The sequence below is a fragment of the Stegostoma tigrinum genome, chromosome 25, assembly GCF_030684315.1.
Source record: "Stegostoma tigrinum isolate sSteTig4 chromosome 25, sSteTig4.hap1, whole genome shotgun sequence".
Classification (NCBI taxonomy): Eukaryota; Metazoa; Chordata; class Chondrichthyes; order Orectolobiformes; family Stegostomatidae; genus Stegostoma; species Stegostoma tigrinum.
This window is the reverse complement of record NC_081378.1, coordinates 17,441,565-17,462,781: the sequence shown is the minus strand read 5'-3', so window position 1 is coordinate 17,462,781 and position 21,217 is coordinate 17,441,565. Positions and strand designations below refer to the sequence as shown.

The following is a 21,217-nucleotide window of genomic DNA, read 5'->3' as shown; positions in this document are numbered from 1 at the left end:
GAGCAGCCTTGTTGCACAACATGTTTAACTCACTGACCACATCACTTCAAGTATGATAAAATTTGTCTTTAAACAACATTCAGCGAACAAAAAAGACAAATTTGTTGACCCACCACAAGCAATGCCACAGGAATATTATGACGTGTTGCACCTTAATGAGCAAATTGTTCAGAATTTAGAAGCTTCCATACCTTGGTATGCTGCAGCTTTCAATATTTATTTATTATTGCCAGTAGAACTATTTTTAAAATTATGGGCAGCACTGAATCCATAAGCATTTGATTTGGCAGAAAAATAAAGCCACATTTTTACTTGCTTTTGGTTAGAATAGAGCTCAATCTTTTTAAAAGCAGAAAGCAAATTAGTGCAGATGCTGAAAAATGAAATGAGGCAACAAAACACTAAAGAAACCTAGACAACAAAATGTGAGGCTGGACGAACACAGCAGGCCAAGCAGCATCTCAAGAGCACATGGACGTCCATGGTGAAGATGAGGTGTTGGGGGCCAGGGAATTGGAAGTCCTGGAGGAGGTGGAGGGCGTGGGTGGTGTACTCCCTACCTACCTACGTCCGTGGGGTCCCGGAACTCCCTACCTACGTCCGTGACACCACCCAACACCTCATCTTCACCATGGACGTCCAGTCCCTATACACCTGCATTCCGCATGCAGATGGCCTCAAGGCCCTCCGCTTCTTCCTGTCCCGCAGGCCCGACCAGTCCCCCTCCACCGACACCCTCATCCGCCTAGCCGAACTCGTCCTCACCCTCAACAACTTCTCTTTTGACTCCTCCCACTTCCTATAGGCTAAGGGGGTGGCCATGGGCACCCACATGGGCCCCAGCTGCGCCTGCCTCTTTGTAGGTTATGTGGAACAGTCCCTCTTCCGCACCTACACAGGCCCCAAACTCCACCTCTTCCTCCGGTACATTGATGACTGTATCGGCGCCGTCTCTTGCTCCCCAGAGGAGCTCGAACACTTCATCCACTTCACCAACACCTTCCACCCCAACCTTCAGTTCACCTGGGCCATCTCCAGCACATCCCTCACCTTCCTGGACACCTCAGTCTCCATCTCAGGCAACCAGCTTGTAACTGATGTCCATTTCAAGCCCACCGACTCTCACAGCTACCTAGAATACACCTCCTCCCACCCACCCTCCTGCAAAAATTCCATCCCCTATTCCCAATTCCTCCGCCTCCGCCGCATCTGCTCCCACGATAAGACATTCCACTCCCGCACATCCCAGATGTCCAAGTTCTTCCAGGACCGCAACTTTCCCCCCACAGTGATCGAGAACGCCCTCGACCGCGTATCCCGTATTTCCCGCAACATGTCCCTCACACCCCGCCCCCGCCACAACCGCCCAAAGAGGATCCCCCTCATTCTCACACACCACCCCACCAACCTCCGGATACAACGCATCATCCTGCGACACTTCCGCCATCTACAATCCGACCCCACCACCCAAGACATTTTTCCATCCCCTCCCCTGTCTGCTTTCCGGAGAGACCACTCTCTCCGTGACTCCCTTGTTCGCTCCACACTGTCCTCCAACACCACCACACCCAGCACCTTCCCCTGCAACCGCAGGAAATGATACACTTGTCCCCACACCTCCTCCCTCACCCCTATCCCAGGCCCCAAGATGACATTCCACATTAAGCAGAGGTTCACCTGCACATCTGCCAATGTGGAATACTGCATCCACTGTACCCGGTGTGGCTTCCTCTACATTGGGGAAACCAAGCGGAGGCTTGGAGATCGCTTTGCAGAACACCTCCGCTCAGTTCGCAACAAACTACTGCACCTCCCAGTCGCAAACCATTTCCACTCCCCCTTCCATTCTTTAGATGGCATGTCCATCATGGGCCTCCTGCAGTGCCACAATGATGCCACCCGAAGGTTGCAGGAACAGCAACTCATATTCCGCCTGGGAACCCTGCAGCCTAATGGTATCAATGTGGACTTCACCAGTTTCAAAATCTCCCCTTCCCCCACCGCATCCCTAAACCAGCCCAGTTCGTCCCCTCCCCCCACTGCACCACACAACCAGCCCAGCTCTTCCCCTCCAGCCACTGCATCCCAAAACCAGTCCAACCTGTCTCTGCCTCCCTAACCTGTTCTTCCTCTCACCCATCCCTTCCTCCCACCCCAAGCCACACCCCCATCTACCTACTAACCTCATCCCACCTCCTTGACCTGTCCGTCTTCCCTGGACTGACCTATCCCCTCCCTACCTATACACTCTCCATCTATCTTCTTTTCTCTCCATCTTCGGTCCACCTCCCCCTCTCTCCCTATTTATTCCAGAACCCTCACCCCATCCCCCTCTCTGATGAAGGGTCTAGGCCCGAAACATCAGCTTTTGTGCTCCTGAGATGCTGCTTGGCCTGCTGTGTTCATCCAGCCTCACATTTTGTTGTCTTGGATTCTCCAGCATCTGCAGTTCCCATTATCTCTGATACTAAAGAAACCTAGTCTATCTGGAGCCATCTTTCAGGGAACACAGTAAGTCAATGTTTTGGATGCAGAACTATTTCTCACAATTAGAAGGACTGAATTTAAAAGAAATGCAATAGCATGCCAGAGGGGATAAAAAGATCCGCAGTGAGCATAGACAAGAAACAAACACAGAAAAGAAATGGAATGATCTGAGAATTCTTGAGAATGTCAGATGTAACCTCACAAATGGCAAAGGAAACTATGAAATAAAATGAATAGGAAATATACAAGGCATATTAAAAGAAATGCAAGAACAGCTAAAAAAGGATAGCTGCATAGAATTAAAGGCATGCAAACCTAGAAAACACAGCAGGTGCAATCATCCAGAAGCACCAGAACAATAATTCTACCTCACAAAGATTGAAAAACACATTCTCATAACATTTCAGGTAATTTCTGTACAGAACAAAATGTGAACTTTATAATTGTTTGACCTCACAACAGTGTGGACTATGATGTAGAGGAGGTCTTTCCATTCAACATACTAAGAATTATAAAACTCCACATCTGAAAAGGTAAACATTACACATGTTGATTTGGACAGGATGTACACCACAATGTTTGTGGCACAGGAGGTATTTCAGCTCTATTTCACGGGCACTCAACTGTAATAATTTAACAATCACCCAGTGATTTGCACCATTGAGACCACAGTTCACTAACTCACTCCACATCTGTTAAATGAATACCCCTGTTAACTGCATAACTCGCTTTGTTAAATGAGGTATGAAAATTATATTAGCAGAGATACATAAGAATTAAATAAACCATCTACTCGCTGCAAAAGGCATCTTAGTATATTTTTGTTGAAGCTTTTATTTTGTAAATACAACATACACACTGGCAGGAATAGCAAAATACATCTCCAACTATTATGGATGAAGGATCGTCAGTATTTTGCTAATGGTGGACTTTCAGGGTAGAATTCTTTTTTGTCATTTGGACAGATTAAATTAAGTTAAAATGAAATGCAGTTTGTGTTAATTGTTACTTCTGTGTTCACGAGCAAACGATAAAATTGAAATGCAACAGGAATTTGTTTGTAGTCTCATCTCACTGATGTGCCATTTCAGTTAGAAAATCCTAAGTGCAGGAATCACAATATCTATTACATTGACTCACTTGCACATCTCACAACTGTCAAATTAAACAGTGGTCAATAGAGAGACTCTTAAAAGCAACAGACATTGCGTAGGTTTATGTTGAGCAGTGACAGTGACCTGAGAATATTTGTATTAGATTTGAAAATTCTTTCAGTACTTCATGCATTGTCTTGCTCCATGCACCCTTTCAACTAATGCAGTATCTCTGACCCACCATGCACACACTAACCCAAAAACATGAACATAATTGACTGCGATTGTTTATATAAAATAAGATTTAATGCAGAAGATTCTCAGGCACAAGCGCAGTTGCTCATCCGCCTGCTTTCCCATCACCATGACACCTCTCTCTGAGGAGTGGGAATACGCAAGAGGTGGACCGTCAAAGTTCATTTGAATGTCAGATGCTTAGTGTACAGCTTAAGGCATTGCATTTCACATTTCTCACAACACAACTAATCAAATTTAAAAATCTAAGTATAATAGGAGATTTTTTTTCCCAGCATGGTGAAGTTCACTAGATCGAACAAGTGACACGGAATAGGGTAGGAAGTAACTGAGGCAGGAAAAATGGGTTGTTGGAAATATTCTTTCCTCTGCATGGATTGGCCTATTTGCTCATGTAAAGAACAGTAAACACGCCAAGCAAATTTTCATTGGACGATTGCACGCAGTTTTCACTATGTTTTATAAAACTTTCTCAGTTAATGAAGCAGTCTGTACAAACACGCACAAGATTGGGCAACATTCAGACTTGGACTGATCAACAGTAATTAACATTCCTGTCACACAAGTGTACGCAGTGATCATCAACAAGACAGAAAGAAACCATTATTCCTTCACAATCAAGACCATGTCGTAGCTGAATTGCGACATGAACATCATTAGTAGTTATCTTCCAAGTAAAAGCTCAACTGAGACAGACAAAAATAGGATTGTTAGAAACACACAGGTCAGAGTCTTGGAAGTCTGTGCGGTGTAAACAAATTCCAGATCCAAACTGCCCACCAACCAGAAGGCACACAACACTAAGGGTGGCATGGATTAGTTTGGGCCAAACGGCCCGTCTCCACATTGCAGGGGTCTGCGACTCTGAGATACATTCCACTGTCCTGGATGAGAATAGCTCCAATAACACTCAAGAACCACAAAATCGCCCAGGACAAAACACTGCTGCTGACTGGATCCAGATCTAACACCCTTAAGAAAATTCACCATCTGTCAACACCATGCAGTGGCAGTGTGTGCCATCCATAAGATACTCTACAGCTCCTTCAAAAGCATCACACAAAACCTGGCCTGTATCATCTAGAAGACAAGGATAGCAGCCAAATGTGAACAGCAACTGCAAGTTACCCTGGAATTCACACACTTTTCTGACTTGGATATGTACTGCCAACCTCCACTGTCAGTGGGTCCAAGTCCAGGAATTCCTTTCCAACACCACTATGTGTAGCTACACACAAGGACAATGGTGATTCAATACAGTGGCTCACCCCCATCTTGTCATGGTCAATTGTGGATCGTTAATAAACATTAACCTTGCTGTTGATTCCCAGCTTCCAGGAACTAAATGAAAAAGTCTTCTCTCCTTGCCAGTTCTCATTTCTGTGTAAGCAAATGCATGGCAGATGAAGAATAACGCTCTTAAATGTGAGATTATCTACTTTGGGAGCAAAAACAGGAAGGCAGATTATCAAAATGGCAATAGACTGGGAAAGAGGAAGGTGCAACAAGACTTAGCTATCCCTGTGCAATTAATTTAATGTGCAGCAGGTGGTGAAAACACCAAATAGTGTACTGGCCAACATGGTGACAGAATTCCAACATAGGAGCAGGGATGGCATCCTACAAATGTACACTGCTTTTATGAGAGCACAATGAATATCGCATGCATGTTTGACCCTTTACCAGAGGAAGGATACTCTGGCTATGGAGGGAGTACAACAATGGTTTACCCAAATGTCTCCTGAGATGGCAGGACTGATATATCAAGTGAGAGCTGCACTCATTGGAGTTTAGCAAAAATGAGCGAGATCTCAGAGATCCATAAAATTTCTTAAGGGACTAGACAGGAATATTGTTCCCGATGAACAGGGAATCCAGTCCCAGGTGTCACAGTCTAAGAATACAGAGTAAAAAAAACTCCAGGGGCAATCAGTCACCCAGTCACCCTTTATTTATACACAAACAGTCCTTGTCTACAGCGCTGCCTCACAGAGAGCCAGGCACCAGTGTGTCATTATTTTTGCCATTTGCCTTTTTCTATGTGTCAGCCAGTGGTTCCTGATTGGACCAGATTAACAACGTTAATCAGGGAACTCTATCATGTCCAGCTGGCTGACCTCATTACAATCATTACTCAGGTAGTCATTTAGGACTAAGATGAGGGAAAATTTCTTTGCCCAGAGTGGTGAACTGTGGCATTCACTGCCACAAGTGACTGGGGCCAAAGACTGGAGTATTTTAGAGTTCACAAAAGGCAAGGACAAAGCAGGAACAGAATGCTTAGTTGCATGATGGAACAGGCTCAAAGGTCTGAATGACCTATTCTTGCTCCTATTTTCAATGTTTCCCAATAAGCTTTTAGGTTTTAAGAAACGAGTTGAAAAACACTCTACTTGAACTTTGACTACAGTTCTCAATCTGCACAATTACAAAATGAGTAATAGCTTTAGGATCAGCTTCTTCATGCAATAAAAGGATGTCAACCTGACCAATTCAACTGATTCATTCATAGGCTGAACCAGTTGTTGATGTTAGCTGATTGTTTCTCCTGTAACTCTGACCTAAATGTCAAAAATCAACAGACAAAAAAGGAGATCTTTGGTTAAATTCAGATTCAAAATACTAACAGAGGCAGACCTCTGAGACAATGGCATGATAAAAATCCACGTAAACTGAAAAGTTACGTGCACAATTCTCCGCTCGATGCATTTACCTCACTGACCTATTCTCTCTCATACTATCAACATCAGAAATCATGCCCAGCCAGCTATGATGAAAATAATGCACATTTTCCTCTTCAGTTTCCTCATGGGAAAAAATTGTAACCGCCATTTGACACTTTCCACAGCTAAATATAATTTAAGAATCCAATTTATTAAAATCATATGGTTAAAAATAGATCTTACTTCAAAACAAGAACCACCATAAAACATCAACACAAACAAGTCAATAGTTCAAGCAGTATTTTAGGAAGGGATGAAGAGTACGACAATTTATCATAACAAAAGCACTGAATTTCTTCAAAATAAAAAAAGCAAACAATCAGGAGACACTAGGACTGAAAGAATGGGAAAGCAGGCCCAGGTGAGAAAGGCAGTAGAGGTAGAGGTAGAGAAAAACCGGCAGCGTCCTTTCAACTTGTTTCTACCTATCAGAGCCAATTAATGATATCAAAGAAAAACATGATGTGATTAGTGCAGTCAACGAGAATCAGGGAAACATTCTCTTCGGATCGGAGCTATACCTAATACAAAAAAATTGACTGCGGCTGTTGGAGGTCAATCTCCTCTGCTCTACTGGATCAGCCAAATACATAATGCAGTTACAAAATCAGGTGAAAAGCTAGGAATTTTGGGCAAGCAATTCATTGGTTTCTCTAATGCCTGTGCACCATTTAAGTCAGGAGAATGATGGAATACTCTCCACTAGTCTGAATGAGTACAGGTCCAACAGCACTCGAAGTTTCACACCAACCAGGACAAAGCTGCTTGCTGGACTGGCCCACCAATCACCATTTTCCACATTTATTAGTTTCACCAATTACATTAGTTAGAGTGTTTGCTGTCTAACAAGTAAAAACAATTTAAATGCTTAAATTAAGTAGCATACTTAGCCATTTCATGCAGAATTGAAGACCAAGACCAATGTTGAGAGTTTTTGTTCAGTCAGTCAGGGGGTGTGGGCATCACCAGTTGGGTTAGCATTTACTGCCCATTACCAGCTGCCCCTGAGGTAGAGATGGTGAGCAGCCTTCCTGAATTACTGCTATTTGGTATAGATAGACCCACAATACCATTTGGGTGGGAGTTCCAGAATTTTGACCAATCAATGCTGAAGGCAATATATTTCAAGTCAGGATGGTGTTTGGCTTGGAGAGGAATTTGCAACTCATGTTCCCATGCATCTGCTGTCTTTGTCCTTGTCCTTCTAGTTGTAGTGGTCATACATTTGAAAAGGTGCTGTCTAAGGATTCTTGGTCAATTGCTGCAGTGCATCTTGTACAGATTACATGCTGATGCTGGACAGTGGATTTGGTGTTAATCAAGCAGATTGGTTTGTCCTGGATAGACTCTTCTGAGGAAGGGTCACTGGACCCAAAACATTAACTTGATTTTTTTTCTTCACAGGCGCTGTCAGACCTGGTGAGCTTTACCAGCAACTTCTGTTTTTGCTCCTGATTTACAATATCTGCAATTCTTTCAGTTTTTATTTTGTCCTAGATAGTGTTAAGCTTCTTGAGTGCTGCTGAAGCTAAACTCAGCCAGACAAGTGGGGAACATTGAAAATGATGGGCTGGTTTTTGGGAAGTCAGACAAGTGCTGCTGTACTCATATAGCTAAGTCCAGTTCAGTTTCCAGTCAACAGTAAAACTTAAGACGTTGGTAGTGGGGGGGGAAACTTAAGTGATGGCATTGCCATTTAAAGTCATGGGGACACTATTAGGGTCTCCCTTAGTTTAGATGATCATTGCCTGATACTAGACTCAGTATCATCACTGGGAACTACCAATTATTGTAAAAGCACCTTTGATTCACTGATTAAGTGGAATTTAAGTTCGTTCGATCAATGTCAAGAGCTTGGACTATAGCATTACAGTAGTCAAGCAACATTTCCATTACATCAAAATCTCCACAAGCTGACAAAAAGATCTTTGCTTTGGCCCACTTTAGTGGTCGGTGTAGCACATGGATCAATGCTTTGGGCCCCAATATTCTTGATGAAATAAACTACTTGGATGAGGAAAACAAAGAAAATATTTCTAAGTTTGCTGATAACAAAATAAATTGGGAGTCAGAGTTGCAAGGAGGATGCAATGAAGCTTCATGTTGAGTCTGTAGGAAAACATAGCAAATGCAGTATAAGGTGAGGGACAGTACCAGCCTTTGACCTCAAAGCCACATTTGATCGAACGTGGCATCAAGGATCTCTTTCACGGGTAAACTGTCCGCTGGTTGGAGTTGTACCTGACACAGGAAAATAATTGTGGTCACAGGTGAGATCCCAGAAGACTTTAAAATAGACATTGTTCTTTTGCTTAAGGAGGATAATAAGAATAATTCAGGAAATTCCAGGCCTGTGAACCTTACAGCAGTGGTAGGGAAATCAATGGAGAAGATCCTAAGGGACAGGACGTACTTGCGTTTGCAAAAGAATGGACTCATTACGGCTTGTCAGCATGGCAACAGGCCCAGAAGATCAAGTCACATGAGATCCACAGCGCGTTGGTAAACTGGACTCAAAACCGGCACGATCAAAGAGGAGAATAGTCGTGAAGGGATGTTTTCTGACTGGAGGTCTGTGACCAGTGGTATTCTGCAAAGATCAGTGCTGGAATTTCGGTTGTTTACAATATCTATTAACAATTTTGATGAAAAGGCAACAGCATGATATATAGATCAATTGGAAAATTGGGTGGAGAAATGTAGATATAGTTTAATCCAGACAAGAGTGAGAAAATGCATTTTGGAAAGGCAAGAGCAAATTATTTAAAAATGGCTAGACTCTTTGAGCAGTGACATACAGAAGGATCTTGGGGTGCAAGTCCACAGCTCCCGAAAAGTGGCCCCCCCGAGTGGATAAAGTCATAAAACAGGCATTATGGCATGACTGCCTTCATCTGTCAGGGTACTGAGTATTAAAGTTGGCAAGTCATGTTGCAGATGTATAAAACTTTATGCCACATTTACAGCAGTGTGTCCCATTCTGGTCGCCGCACTATGGTGATGCAAGGCCTTGGAGAGGGTGCAAAAGAGGTTTGCCAGGTTTGGAGCGCTCATTGGCAAAGAGTTGATTTCTGTACGGTGGCATTCCTGTAAAATGTCTGGAAAGGTTTTACTACATGAAAAGGGGTTCATAATGTAAACAGTCGTCGTTGCTGCTGACTGTGACTTGCAGCTTTGCAAGTGTGAAATCAAATAATGAGTTCATGCGAAATTACTTTGCCCTAAATGACTGCAATTCTAGCCTCATGGCATCTCAGTAGTGTTAAAAAACCGTTCAAATCATTTGAATTCAAGATCTCCAAAACACAACAAATCAATATTGGGCTCACAGATGAAAATACAGAGTTTATTTTTCAACAGCTTGCTTCAACCCACTACACTCTCATTACTGTTTCATTAATTTAATACTCATACATTTCAAACATGCAATTGGAGTTGAAATAATTTAAATTTTCACATCATGTCAACATTACTTCCAACTCTAATCTGGAAGGTTATTTTATCCAATATTCAGGACTTAAATAGCCATCTTACCGGGCCTCTGCAGCAAGCAGCTCATCATAATGAGAAGACCTCTGATCATCATCTTGCCGATAGCGGATCACTGTTGCAAGACCTTTACTCACCAGGGCTTCTGCAATGTTACTACAAAAGAAATGGTTAGAAAACAGTTACTCGTAAGCCCCCACTTCTAAGAGAACTACACAAAGTACAAAGTATTAAAATATGTCCAGCAACCCAATTAAAGATTAGGTTATCTCAACAGGGATTTTACACATTCAAGTGCATTATCTGTATACCAATTGGAAAATAAGCTCTACTGACAAAAAAAAACTGTACTATTGACTGGCCCTCAAACTCCCAAGTGATAGGGTCAAATTTAAATAATACTTGGTTCAAACAAGTAATAATACATTATGGCACGTCTATTAGATTTGGCACACCACCAATATAATTCGATGCCTTTGCTTTGGAAACAAAGTGATTAACAGGTAATCACAAAAACCTAGACTAATATGCAGAGAATCAACTATAATGATGTGCCAACAATTTTATTCATGAGTAGCATTAGGTCATATAAAAACACAAGTTCAATAATGAAGGCTGTGGTACAAGAGGTGGATAATAAAGCTTTGCTCAATACTTCTGGACCAAGGAGGCAACGTATAATCAACATGAAACCAAACAGACACATCCTTAGGACCAAAAAGCTTAGGAGCAGAAGTAGGCCATTCAATCCCCGAAGTCTACTGTGTCATAAGATCATGGTTGATTTAATCATGTTAAAGTTCACTTTCCCGTCTTATCCAAATTATGCTCGACACCTGTTCACAGATCTATTAATCTCGTCCTTGAGTATATTTAATTGCCCAGTATCTGCAGTAAACAACTCCACAAATTCAATAGCCTCAGAAGAAATGCCTCTCATTTCACTTAAATGGGTGACCTCTTATTCTGAGATCACATTGTCTGTTGCTAGACATCCCCATAAGGGGAAACAACCTCTTTGCATCTATCCTGTCAAGCCTCTAAAACACAGTCTTGTGTCAGCCTGAAATGCCCCTCTTATGCTAACTCTCTAATCCATTCGCCATTCATTCTAATCTATCACCAACACCACCATGGGCTCTTATCTAATTAAGAAACTTCATGATCCATACTTCACTGAACACCTTTTGGAAATCAAGAAGTTATTCCATCAACTGGTTCACCTTGATCTATCCTGCTTGTTACTTTCAAGGAATTCTAATAATTTGAGAGATATGATTTCCCTTCATGAAGTCATGCTAACTCTGCTTGATTATGTAATGTATTTCTAAATGCTCTGACAATTTATCCCAATGACAGATGCTAAACTAACTTGCCTGGGTTTTTTTGTTCGCTTCCCTTCTTGAATAGGACTTTACACTGACAGTGTTTCAATCTTCTGAGACTTTTCATAAATTCAGGAATTTATGGCAGATTTACCTCCCAAAGCATCCAATAATTTTGATGCAATTCATTAGGCCTGGAGTGTTTGAATGGCCTTTAGCACTATTAGTTTTCCCAGTGCTTTTTTGTCTTGTGATAGTTGTCATATTTACTTCCTCTCTCCCTTTAGCTCCTTGATCATTTAATATTTTTTGGAATGCTAGTAATATCTTCCACTGTGATGACCAAGACAAGGTTTCAATTCCTCTGTCATTTACTGGTTCCCCATTATTATTTCTGCAACTTCATCACCTATGGGGCCTATGTTTATTTTGCATCTACTCGTCATTTCTATATATTTAAAGAAGATCATGCAATCTGTTTTGATACTACTTGCCAATTTACCTTCAAAGTTTATTTTCTCCCTTTTATTTAGTGATCTTTTGGATAAATAATGTTCGACATGCCAAAAAAAAGGTGCTGAGTAGAACAGGAAAAATGCTCATAAAAGAATGAGGTACTAAAATAGCCTTCCTAATTCTGTGCTTTATGATCTAGCGAATATAACTACCTGCAATATATCATCCCCCTTTGGAAAGAGCACTATTCTATGGCTCCTTTCCATGTGGTTAATCATCCATTCTCACACAAATAACATTTGTTGCATAACACAACATAACATACTTTGACATTACCCTAACCCATTTTCATCCTCCACAATTATTTCCCATGAAATCCTCCTGTTTCAAAAAGGGAGGAGAGCAGATGATGGTAAATTATAGGCCAGTTAGCCCAACCTCCATAATTGTTTCGGATTTTAAAGTCCATTATTATGGAGGTGATTGCAAAATGTATATCAAATAGAGCTGAGTCAGTGCAGCTTCGTCATGAAGAAGTGATGCCAAATGAAACTTCTGGAATTCTTTCAGAAGGTAACAAACAAGTTAGACAAAGAGTGTCAGTGGACATGATCAATTTGGATTTCCAGAAAGCCTTTGACTGGTACCACATAGGAGACTGCTAAATAAGACAAGAGCCCATGGTGTTTGGGGCAAGGTACTGGCATGGACAGAAGGTTTGCTGACTGGCACAAGACAGAGTGGGGATAGAGGGGCCTTTTTCAGGACAATAGCCAGTGATTAGTGGAAGTCTGCAGGGGTCAGCATTGGGACAATAGTTCCTCACATTTAGTATTAATAATGTGGAAGGAGGAACTGAGCATGTTGTCATTAAGTTTGCAAATGACACAACGATAGGTGGAGGTACAGTAACGTAGAGGTAGTGAGAAGGCTGCAGAAGGAGTGGGCAAAACAGTGGCAGATGAAATACAATGTAGGAAAGCATGAGGTTATGTACTAACTGTCTTCCGAAAGGGGAAAAGACTTTAGACGTCTGAAGCATAAAGGTTCAAGATTGTCTTGTGGTTTCTATGTAGGTTCAGTTGACAGTTTGGAAGGCAATATTAGCATTCATTTCAACAGGACCAGATTACAAGAGCATGGATGCATTCCTGGGGCTGTATAAGATTCTAGTCAGATCATGCTGTGAATATGCCACAGGCTTTGGAACTTCTAAGAAAGAATGTGCTGACATTGAAGGGGGTCCAGAAGAGGTTTACAGGAATGATCCCAGGAATGAAGGAGTTTGTCATGTGTGGAGCAGTTGAAGACACTAGGTCTGTACTTGGAGTTTTGAAGGATTGCCTGGGAGAATAGAGGGATTTCACTGAAACTTACAGAGTAAGGCCGGAACATAGTGGACGTGGAGAGGTTTCTACTAGTGGAATAGACTGAGACCTGGGAGTATAGTTTCAAACAGAACGAATGACCCTTTTGAACTGATGCGGAAGGACTTCTTCAGCTAGGTGGTAGTGAATCTGTGGAACTTGGCCTCCCCAGCCCTCTGTGGCAATAAGTCAAGGAGCACGTTTAGGACAAAGACAGACAGGTTCTTGATTAGTAAGGAGATTAAAAATTACAGGAAGAAGGCAGAAGAATGGGGTTGAGAAATATATCTGCCGCAATCAAATGGCAGAGCAGACTTTAATGGGCTGAATGGCCTAATTCTGCTCCTGGATCTTATGGCCTTAAGATCTCCCCAGATCCCAAAGTAAACCTTAAAAAAAAAATGGGAGTGAGTGCATATTTTGACACAAGGTGTGCAAATTCTATATTCTAACCTAATTTAGGTCAGAGTTTTGATTTCAAACTAGTGGATTGTGTGTTCTGGGTGGTGTTTCTGAATGGATAAATTGCCAGTCTTTCTGGGGTTATGATTTTAAACCACTACATGTCAGAGAACAATAACTGGGACACTCCTGAAGTGATAATGAAAATTTTTTGCATTTTGGAAATTCAAAGAGTAATCACTCAAAGGCTTTAGCTTTTTGGTTTCAAAGAATCAAGAATTAATTGCTGCTTCATCAGCAGTAGTTTCTGCTGAAAAAAAAGATTTAATTCAAAACAGTTTGTAAATAAGATGCCACAGGGCAAGAGTTTTAGTTTGAAAATTTCTGACCAAAACCTCAAAGGGATATTTGAAGCTAAGAATTTTATTCAAAGTCATGCAAATAATCAAGAAAATGGTTATCAAGATTTCAAAGCTGGGAATTCAAAGAAACAGTTATATCAAATGTATAGACATGATAGGGAAAGTAATTTCCTCGCTCTGTCTAGTATTTGAGTACTGTAAAGTGATAATGTTGGGAATAGGTGGGATTTTTTTCAGTGTTTTAAAATCTTGTAAATTGTGTAAAATTTTAAAAGCTGGTATGTTCTGTTTTGTTTTAATTTCTTTTAGGTAATAACTTCTGCTTTATTATTAAAACTGAATCTGCAGCACTGTGTGTTTCTGTTTCCATGAAAGGCCACCACATTAAATGATCTATCAAGCTAAATTTCAGTCTGGAATCTGAATTATCCAAAGTAACATCAACTGAAATCAAAACCATACATACAGTCATTCAAACTTAGAAGTTGGTGTAATTCTACTGAAATAAGGGCCAACTCACCACTTTATGTTCCATGGAAGATTGGATTGTCAATTATTTATGCCACAGCCAAGAACAGCTGAACATGGATCTCAAAAGTTATTTAGCCAAATTAGCTCAATGGTAATGATTTGGTACAGAAGAAAACCATTTGGTTCAAATCCACACAGGCACTCTAAGACAATTCAGTCAGTGCCAATACCCTGCTCTGTTCCACTAAGAGAAGCATCTATCCAATTCCCATTGGAGATTCATTTAGTGGTTATGGGTTCAAGGTCCACTCTACCACTGCGTGTACATAACCTATACAGACAATCCACTGTAGTAGAGAGTCCTGTAGAGATGCTATCTTCCAAAATGAGACATAAATAACAAGTAGCAAGATACTGGTAAAATATGCACAAGTCAGCATCAACATTTTTTCTACACAAGTCCAAGCTCCTAATAACGAAGATAAATACTGGAGTGTTCAGCGTCCCCTCACATACTAATGGAAGCTTTAATCAAGGAAAAATTAAGCTGGACCCAAAACATAACTCAAACTAGACTTTTGTCAACTCAGCCAACTTGGCAAGTGGTAACAAAACCTAGGATCCAAAATATAAAATCTGTATCAATTTGTTGTACAAAAAAGCCATATGTAGTCAATCCCATTATCATGTTCTGCCTACTGTTTTGGTGAATTATTCTACAAGCTTCTTTAAAAACATTTCAGTGTACACATAAGATGGCACTGTATTAACATAGGCTGGCATTGCAAATTCTAACGCAGGTCTTCAATCTCCATTGTACTGCTGTCGGAAAGACTACACAGGCAAGCTACTCCCACAACAATGGTGAAAAATGGTCAAAGTTAAACACGCTCATTAATGGTCTTCACTTTTACTACATAGTGTTTCCCATGGGAAGGTAGGACTAGAGTCTGAAAGACAATTCATCAGTACTAACAGTTTTCCAGTATACTACCCAAGTTGCCATTTCTCTATGTAAACACAGGCATTAGAGCCAATCAGGGTGGTAGGACAGCAAGAGAAAAAACATTATTTTCCCCATATGCCTCTAAACCTTTCCTGTTCATATACCTACCTAAATGTCTTTTAAATGTACCTGCATCTATCACTTTGCAAAGTGTGGGAAAGATCATGTTCAAGCAGATATCAGATGTTAAATGGTAACTAGCACCTTGTGAAAGATCAGTCTGTCAAGGAGGAGGCAGAGCTCAAAAGCTGGGTTTGGGCTGCTTTTGCCAGGTGAAAATCGGACTGTTGATACTACAGCATAAAGATCTGAAAGCTCTCTACCTAACATCCCTCATCAGCTCTTGGAAATTCACAGAGAATTAAGTAACAAGTAATGATGCCTTTATCTGAGTGAACTATAAAGGTCAATCTGTTTGACACTTTCAGGCAATCAACCAAGAAACCATCATATACGCATGTGGAACATCATGTCATGAAAACCCTTTAGTAATCAGTCAGTTTTGTCATTTTACTTTTATTTATCTACTGTGTTTGTCTGTCTTTTGTATGACTGGAGCTGAAACAAAGGTTTTTGGGTTTAGAGCATAGACCAAATAGATTATTTTGTTAATAAGACTGAAGGAACTGCAGATGCTGTAAATCAGGAACAAAGACAAAGTTGCTGGAAAAGCTCAGCAGGTCTGGCAGCATCTGTGGAGGAGAAAACAGAGTTAATGTTTTGGGTCTGGTGACCCTTCCTCAGAACTTTTGGTGGCTGGCAGCACGTCAGTTCATATGCAGAAAAAAAGGAGAGGGGTGGGGTAGGGAGTAATGATAGGATAGAGTCTAAAGAGAGAGAAGAGCAGTTGGACAGAAAAAGATTTGATAATCAGGCTGGGAGGGTGAATAGTTGTTAATGGGCACTATTAGTGACTAACAACAGGTGGCAGGCTATGTGGTAACAAGGCCTGGTGAGTGGGGAAGGGAGCTAGGACATGTGTGCTCAGGCCCAAAAATTATTGAACTCTATATAGAGTTGGGAGGGCTGCAGCGTCCCGAGGTGGAAAATGATGTGTTGTTCTTCCAGCTTGCGTTGAGCTTCACTGAAGCACTGCAGCAAGTCAGAGTCAGAGACATTGGCAAGGGATAGGGTGGTGCATTAAAGTGGCAGGCAACAAGTAGTTCAGGGTCTTTTTTGCAAGATGTTTGTATAGATGTTCTGCGAAGCGGTCACCCAGTCTACATTTGACCTTCACCTACACTTCCCAGAATATAGTCTACTGCATGTGTTGCTCACAACGTGATCTCCTCTACACTGGGAAAATGAAGTTAAAATAAACTAATACATCTAATTTGAAAATTAGCTTCTTAACTCTCATTAATAGTTGAGAAACTATTATAATAGTTCAGAAAACCCATCTTATTCACTAATATCCTTTAGCCAAGCACATCTCCCATCCTTACCTGGTCTGGTCTGCACACGATTCCAGATCCACAACGTTATTCGTTTCTAACTCTTCTCAGTTCAAGGGCAATCAGGAATAGCTTGTAAAATGCTGGCCTTGTCAGAACTGCCCGAAGAATGAAGAAAATATCAGAGTTAACACTTCGGGTCCGGTGACTCTTCCTCATAACTGAGCGAACCGAAACGTTAACTCTGATTTTTCTTCACAGATGCTGTCAGACCTGCTGAGCTTTTCCAGCAACTTTGTTTTTGTTCAAGAAATTTTTGACATTGCACTCTTTAAACATGTAAAGGCAATGTGCTACCTGCATACAGGTAGACTGACATGCAAATCCAGCCCGCATCACTACTGCATTTTATTGATCTCTGTAGAAGCCAAGTAAATTAACACATTCTTGGAGTAAAGACAGATGTGCATTAAATGTAATCTCACACATATCAGCCACATCCAAATAATAACAAGATTTTAAAAGACTTCAGCCTGAAATGTTTCTCCCTTCAGAAACAGTGCCTAGTATGCTATCTCCAGAATTGTGTTCTTCATCCAGTTGTGAGTAAATCAAAAAGATATCTTAATTATTAAAACCATCACCATCCTCAAAAACACCCAGTTTTGACTCAGTCATCTTAATGAACCACAATATATCTATTACATCATTTTCCACGCAAGAATCTTGTACCTGGCAACTTCAGATTAACTTCATACAAAATTCCACATTTAATTTCCCTCAGCACAGTCACAAGTTACATCTATCTGTTCCATCTGATGCCAACATAGCATTATTTTCCTCCATCACCTATATATGTCCAATTCTGCAAGATCTCATGCCTCCAGTTGCCATAAATAATCAACAATGCCTCTGCTTCCCTAATACTCTCTCCAATTTATACCTCAAGTTGCTGAATGACCTGTCCACGATTCCACCAACTTCTCTTCCTTATCTATATTCAACAGCACAAAGTCAACTTGGTGTTACATGCTAACACTGCCCTATAGTAAATATCCATAATTTCCCTTAACCATCCACAATATTATAAACTGTCCAGCTAACAAAAGTCAGAATTTCTTTTAATTAGTCCATGGCCATCATTTGTAACCCTGACACTTAATTGCATCCCTTCTCCAGTCACTCAGGCTATGTACAAACCATGTGTTCTGTACACTCCAAGCTGAGTTTCAAAACCTAATGTTATGATTTGGAGAAATTCCACTCTCCTTACTCAGTAAAGTGTATAAGTTATACTTTAGATCTTTCTAATCATCTGGATTCTATTATGCATCAATACTAACTATGATATGTAACTAAGTATTTAGCAATGCATCTTGGATAATAACACAAACAACAATTCTCTCATATTTAACTAACGAAATTATCTTCCCATGATTTGCTTCTAGTCCTTAATACAGCACTTAATTTAAACATACAAATATGGTCCTAAGAAAACAAACAACCATGATATCCAATTATTCAAATATGACATTTATTCAGATTTAAGAGTTTTTATTCCAAGTTTTCATGTGACTGAACTGCTTAATTATCAACCTATAGATCTTTCACCTGGGGCAGGACATTTAAATGACGTAATGAAACCTGGACTACACAGTCTGCCTCCCTCTCCACGTCAGCTCCATATATATTCCAGCAAAATTCCTGACAAACCAACTACAGCGGCTGAAAACCATGCCACTTGTCAGGTCCTGTGCTCTCAACTCACAAGTGACCAAGTTCCAGCAGAGGACAAAGAAAACATTAAAGATATTCATGAAGGCGGCACCCACTGACCTTAATCACATGGAGGAATTTGCTAACAGTAATTCAAAACGGCGGTAACTTGCCCGTCATCTGCATCATTCTGAATCCAAATGTCTTACTGAGGAGGCAGAATGACAGCAGCGAAAGTAAAAAGCAATTGAATCATACAATTACATCTGGAGAGGGATAATAAATACAAGGAAAACAATATCCCTCAACTCCTCCATGCAAATTATTTTCCTTGCCATATGAAAAGACTTAAAGCCTCATCCTTGTTCTACCAATATTCTGGGGCCTAAATTAAAGTAGATTGAGATACATCTCAACACCACATTAAACAGTGAATTTTATTCAGCTGTATGGGATAACCATTGTCATTTACTTTAGAATTACCTTGAAGCATCAATAAGGTGGTTGTGATCTGCAAAAAAAATGCTCCATCTACTTCAATGGCTTCTGTATTTACAACACCTCAAAAATTGTTTAATCATGAGTGTTTAAAAAAATGAGATGCATGATATGCCCATTCACTGTATTTCACTACATGAAGTCTAATTCTTTGCTGAACACAGTCACACAGAAGCTGCATCTCAGCTTAGACGGTTTTCCTCCTGAACAATGATTCAGGGCAGTGTTCGGGAGAGATAACTACTTTAAGTAATCAAAGAAAATCTCAGGAAGAATGAACAGGGGGTCGAATCTCAGCAGGCTATCATTGCTGCAACAAAATTACTGTAATTGTATGTCTCCTATGCAATTGCCCACAGATGCTGTACAACTTTAAACAGTACACACAGCAACAAATGCTGTAAAACATTCTCCTCTGCACTCCCATTCACTTTTCCTTCTTCCAACTCATTGATCGCATTGCACGACTGGCAAAATGTCACATTGCATCCCAAAGGAAACACCTTGTAGGCAGAATAAGAGAGACTTAAAACTGTAAATTTTGAACCACTTCCAGCAAACTTAACAATATTACAGTTCACTACATGGGCCTTGCCTTAATTCCATTAAAGATCTCACCAATTAGCTCAAATGAACACAAAAACGCAGAATGCAGAACATAATTCTCAAAGCAAAAGATGGCAAAAATCCCAGAATCCTACAAAATACTAAGCTAATTTTACCACTTAGTCAACATAATTGCTGTCCAGAGCACTGCTGGTATTGAAAAAAGGGGAGACAACACACCAATGGAAGATCTCTATTGCCTAAGTAGAGTTAATAACAGGAAAAACTGCTCAGCACAACTGATCATTTGTGCAGGTATGCAGTAAAAAAAAGCTGGAATTTAACAAGAATGCAGTTCAGACAAGCTGATTCACTTCAGTTACCATCTAAGTATCTTCCCTGTTCAACAGAACAGAATGCGATTGATTGACATGGTTAGAAGTGTAATCATTAATATTTATGCTGAAATTGTCAAACATGTTTTTTTGACATATACAGGAGCAATTTGCTTTGGTGAATTTCTTAATTGGCTTTCTATGCTTGTCAGTTGACCTGTATTCTTCTACCAGCTACAAGTCTCCACCATTCAACGTTAAGTTTGCAGTATATACTCCATTCCATTCGATAGAAGACTGACATTTATCCTGGCAGCAACATGCTCAAAGTAGCAAAAAAGAACAAATTTGAAAGCAGAGATAATGGGAACTGCAGATGCTGGAGAATCCAAGATAATAAAATGTGAGGCTGGATGAACACAGCAGGCCAAGCAGCATCTCAGGAGCACAAAAGCTGACGTTTCGGGCCTAGACCCTTCATCAGAGGGGTCTAGGCCCGAAAGAGGGGTCTGAAGAAGGGTCTAGGCCCGAAACGTCAGCTTTTGTGCTCCGGAGATGCTGCTTGGCCTGCTGTGTTCATCCAGCCTCACATTTTATTATCTTAAATTTGAAAGCATGCCTAGTCGCAGTCATAGGGCATGGAAACAGCCCTTTGGTCTAACTCACCCACGCCAATCAGACATCCCAATCTAACCTAATCCTATTTGCCAGCATCTGGCCCATATCACTCTTCCTGTTCACAAACCCATTCAGATGCCTTTTAAATGCCGTAACTGAACTCTCTTCCACTACTTCCTCTGGCAACTTGTTCCAGACATGCACTACCTTCTATGTGAAAATGTTATCCTTCAGGTCCTTTTTAAATCTTTCTCTTCTCACTTTAAACCTATGCCCACTACTTTTGGATTACCCCACTCCAGGAAAAAGACCTTGGCTATTCACCCTACCCATGCCCCTCGTGATTTTATAAACTTCTATAAAAGGTTACCTTTCAGTCTCTGGAGCTCCAGGGGAAAAACGCTGCAGCCTACTCAGGCTCTCCTTCAACTCATACCCTCCAGTAAATCCTTTTTGCACCCCCTCAATATTAACAACATCCTTCCTATAGGAGGGCAATCAGAATTATATGCAGTATTCCGAAAGTGGCCTAACCAAAGTCCTGCACAGCCACAAAGGCTAAATAACTGTCACCCTCTGCCATCACCCCGCAATCTGATTTGAGGACAATATGCTGAGCTTTATTTCAAGGTAATGTCAAAGATCAAACTGTAACCAGCAAATTATAGGCAGT

General features: G+C 40.8%; 1 protein-coding gene across 1 annotated transcript in view; it reads right to left on the bottom strand.

Annotated features, from left to right (window-relative positions):
- Window positions 1–21,217, bottom strand: part of snd1 (staphylococcal nuclease and tudor domain containing 1) — an 879,367-nt gene that overhangs the window by 703,068 nt on the left and 155,082 nt on the right. The window contains exon 13 of the mRNA XM_048553925.2: window positions 10,094–10,204. Within this exon, the coding sequence (XP_048409882.1) occupies window positions 10,094–10,204 (111 nt within the window). The remainder of the gene's footprint in view (window positions 1–10,093; window positions 10,205–21,217) is intronic.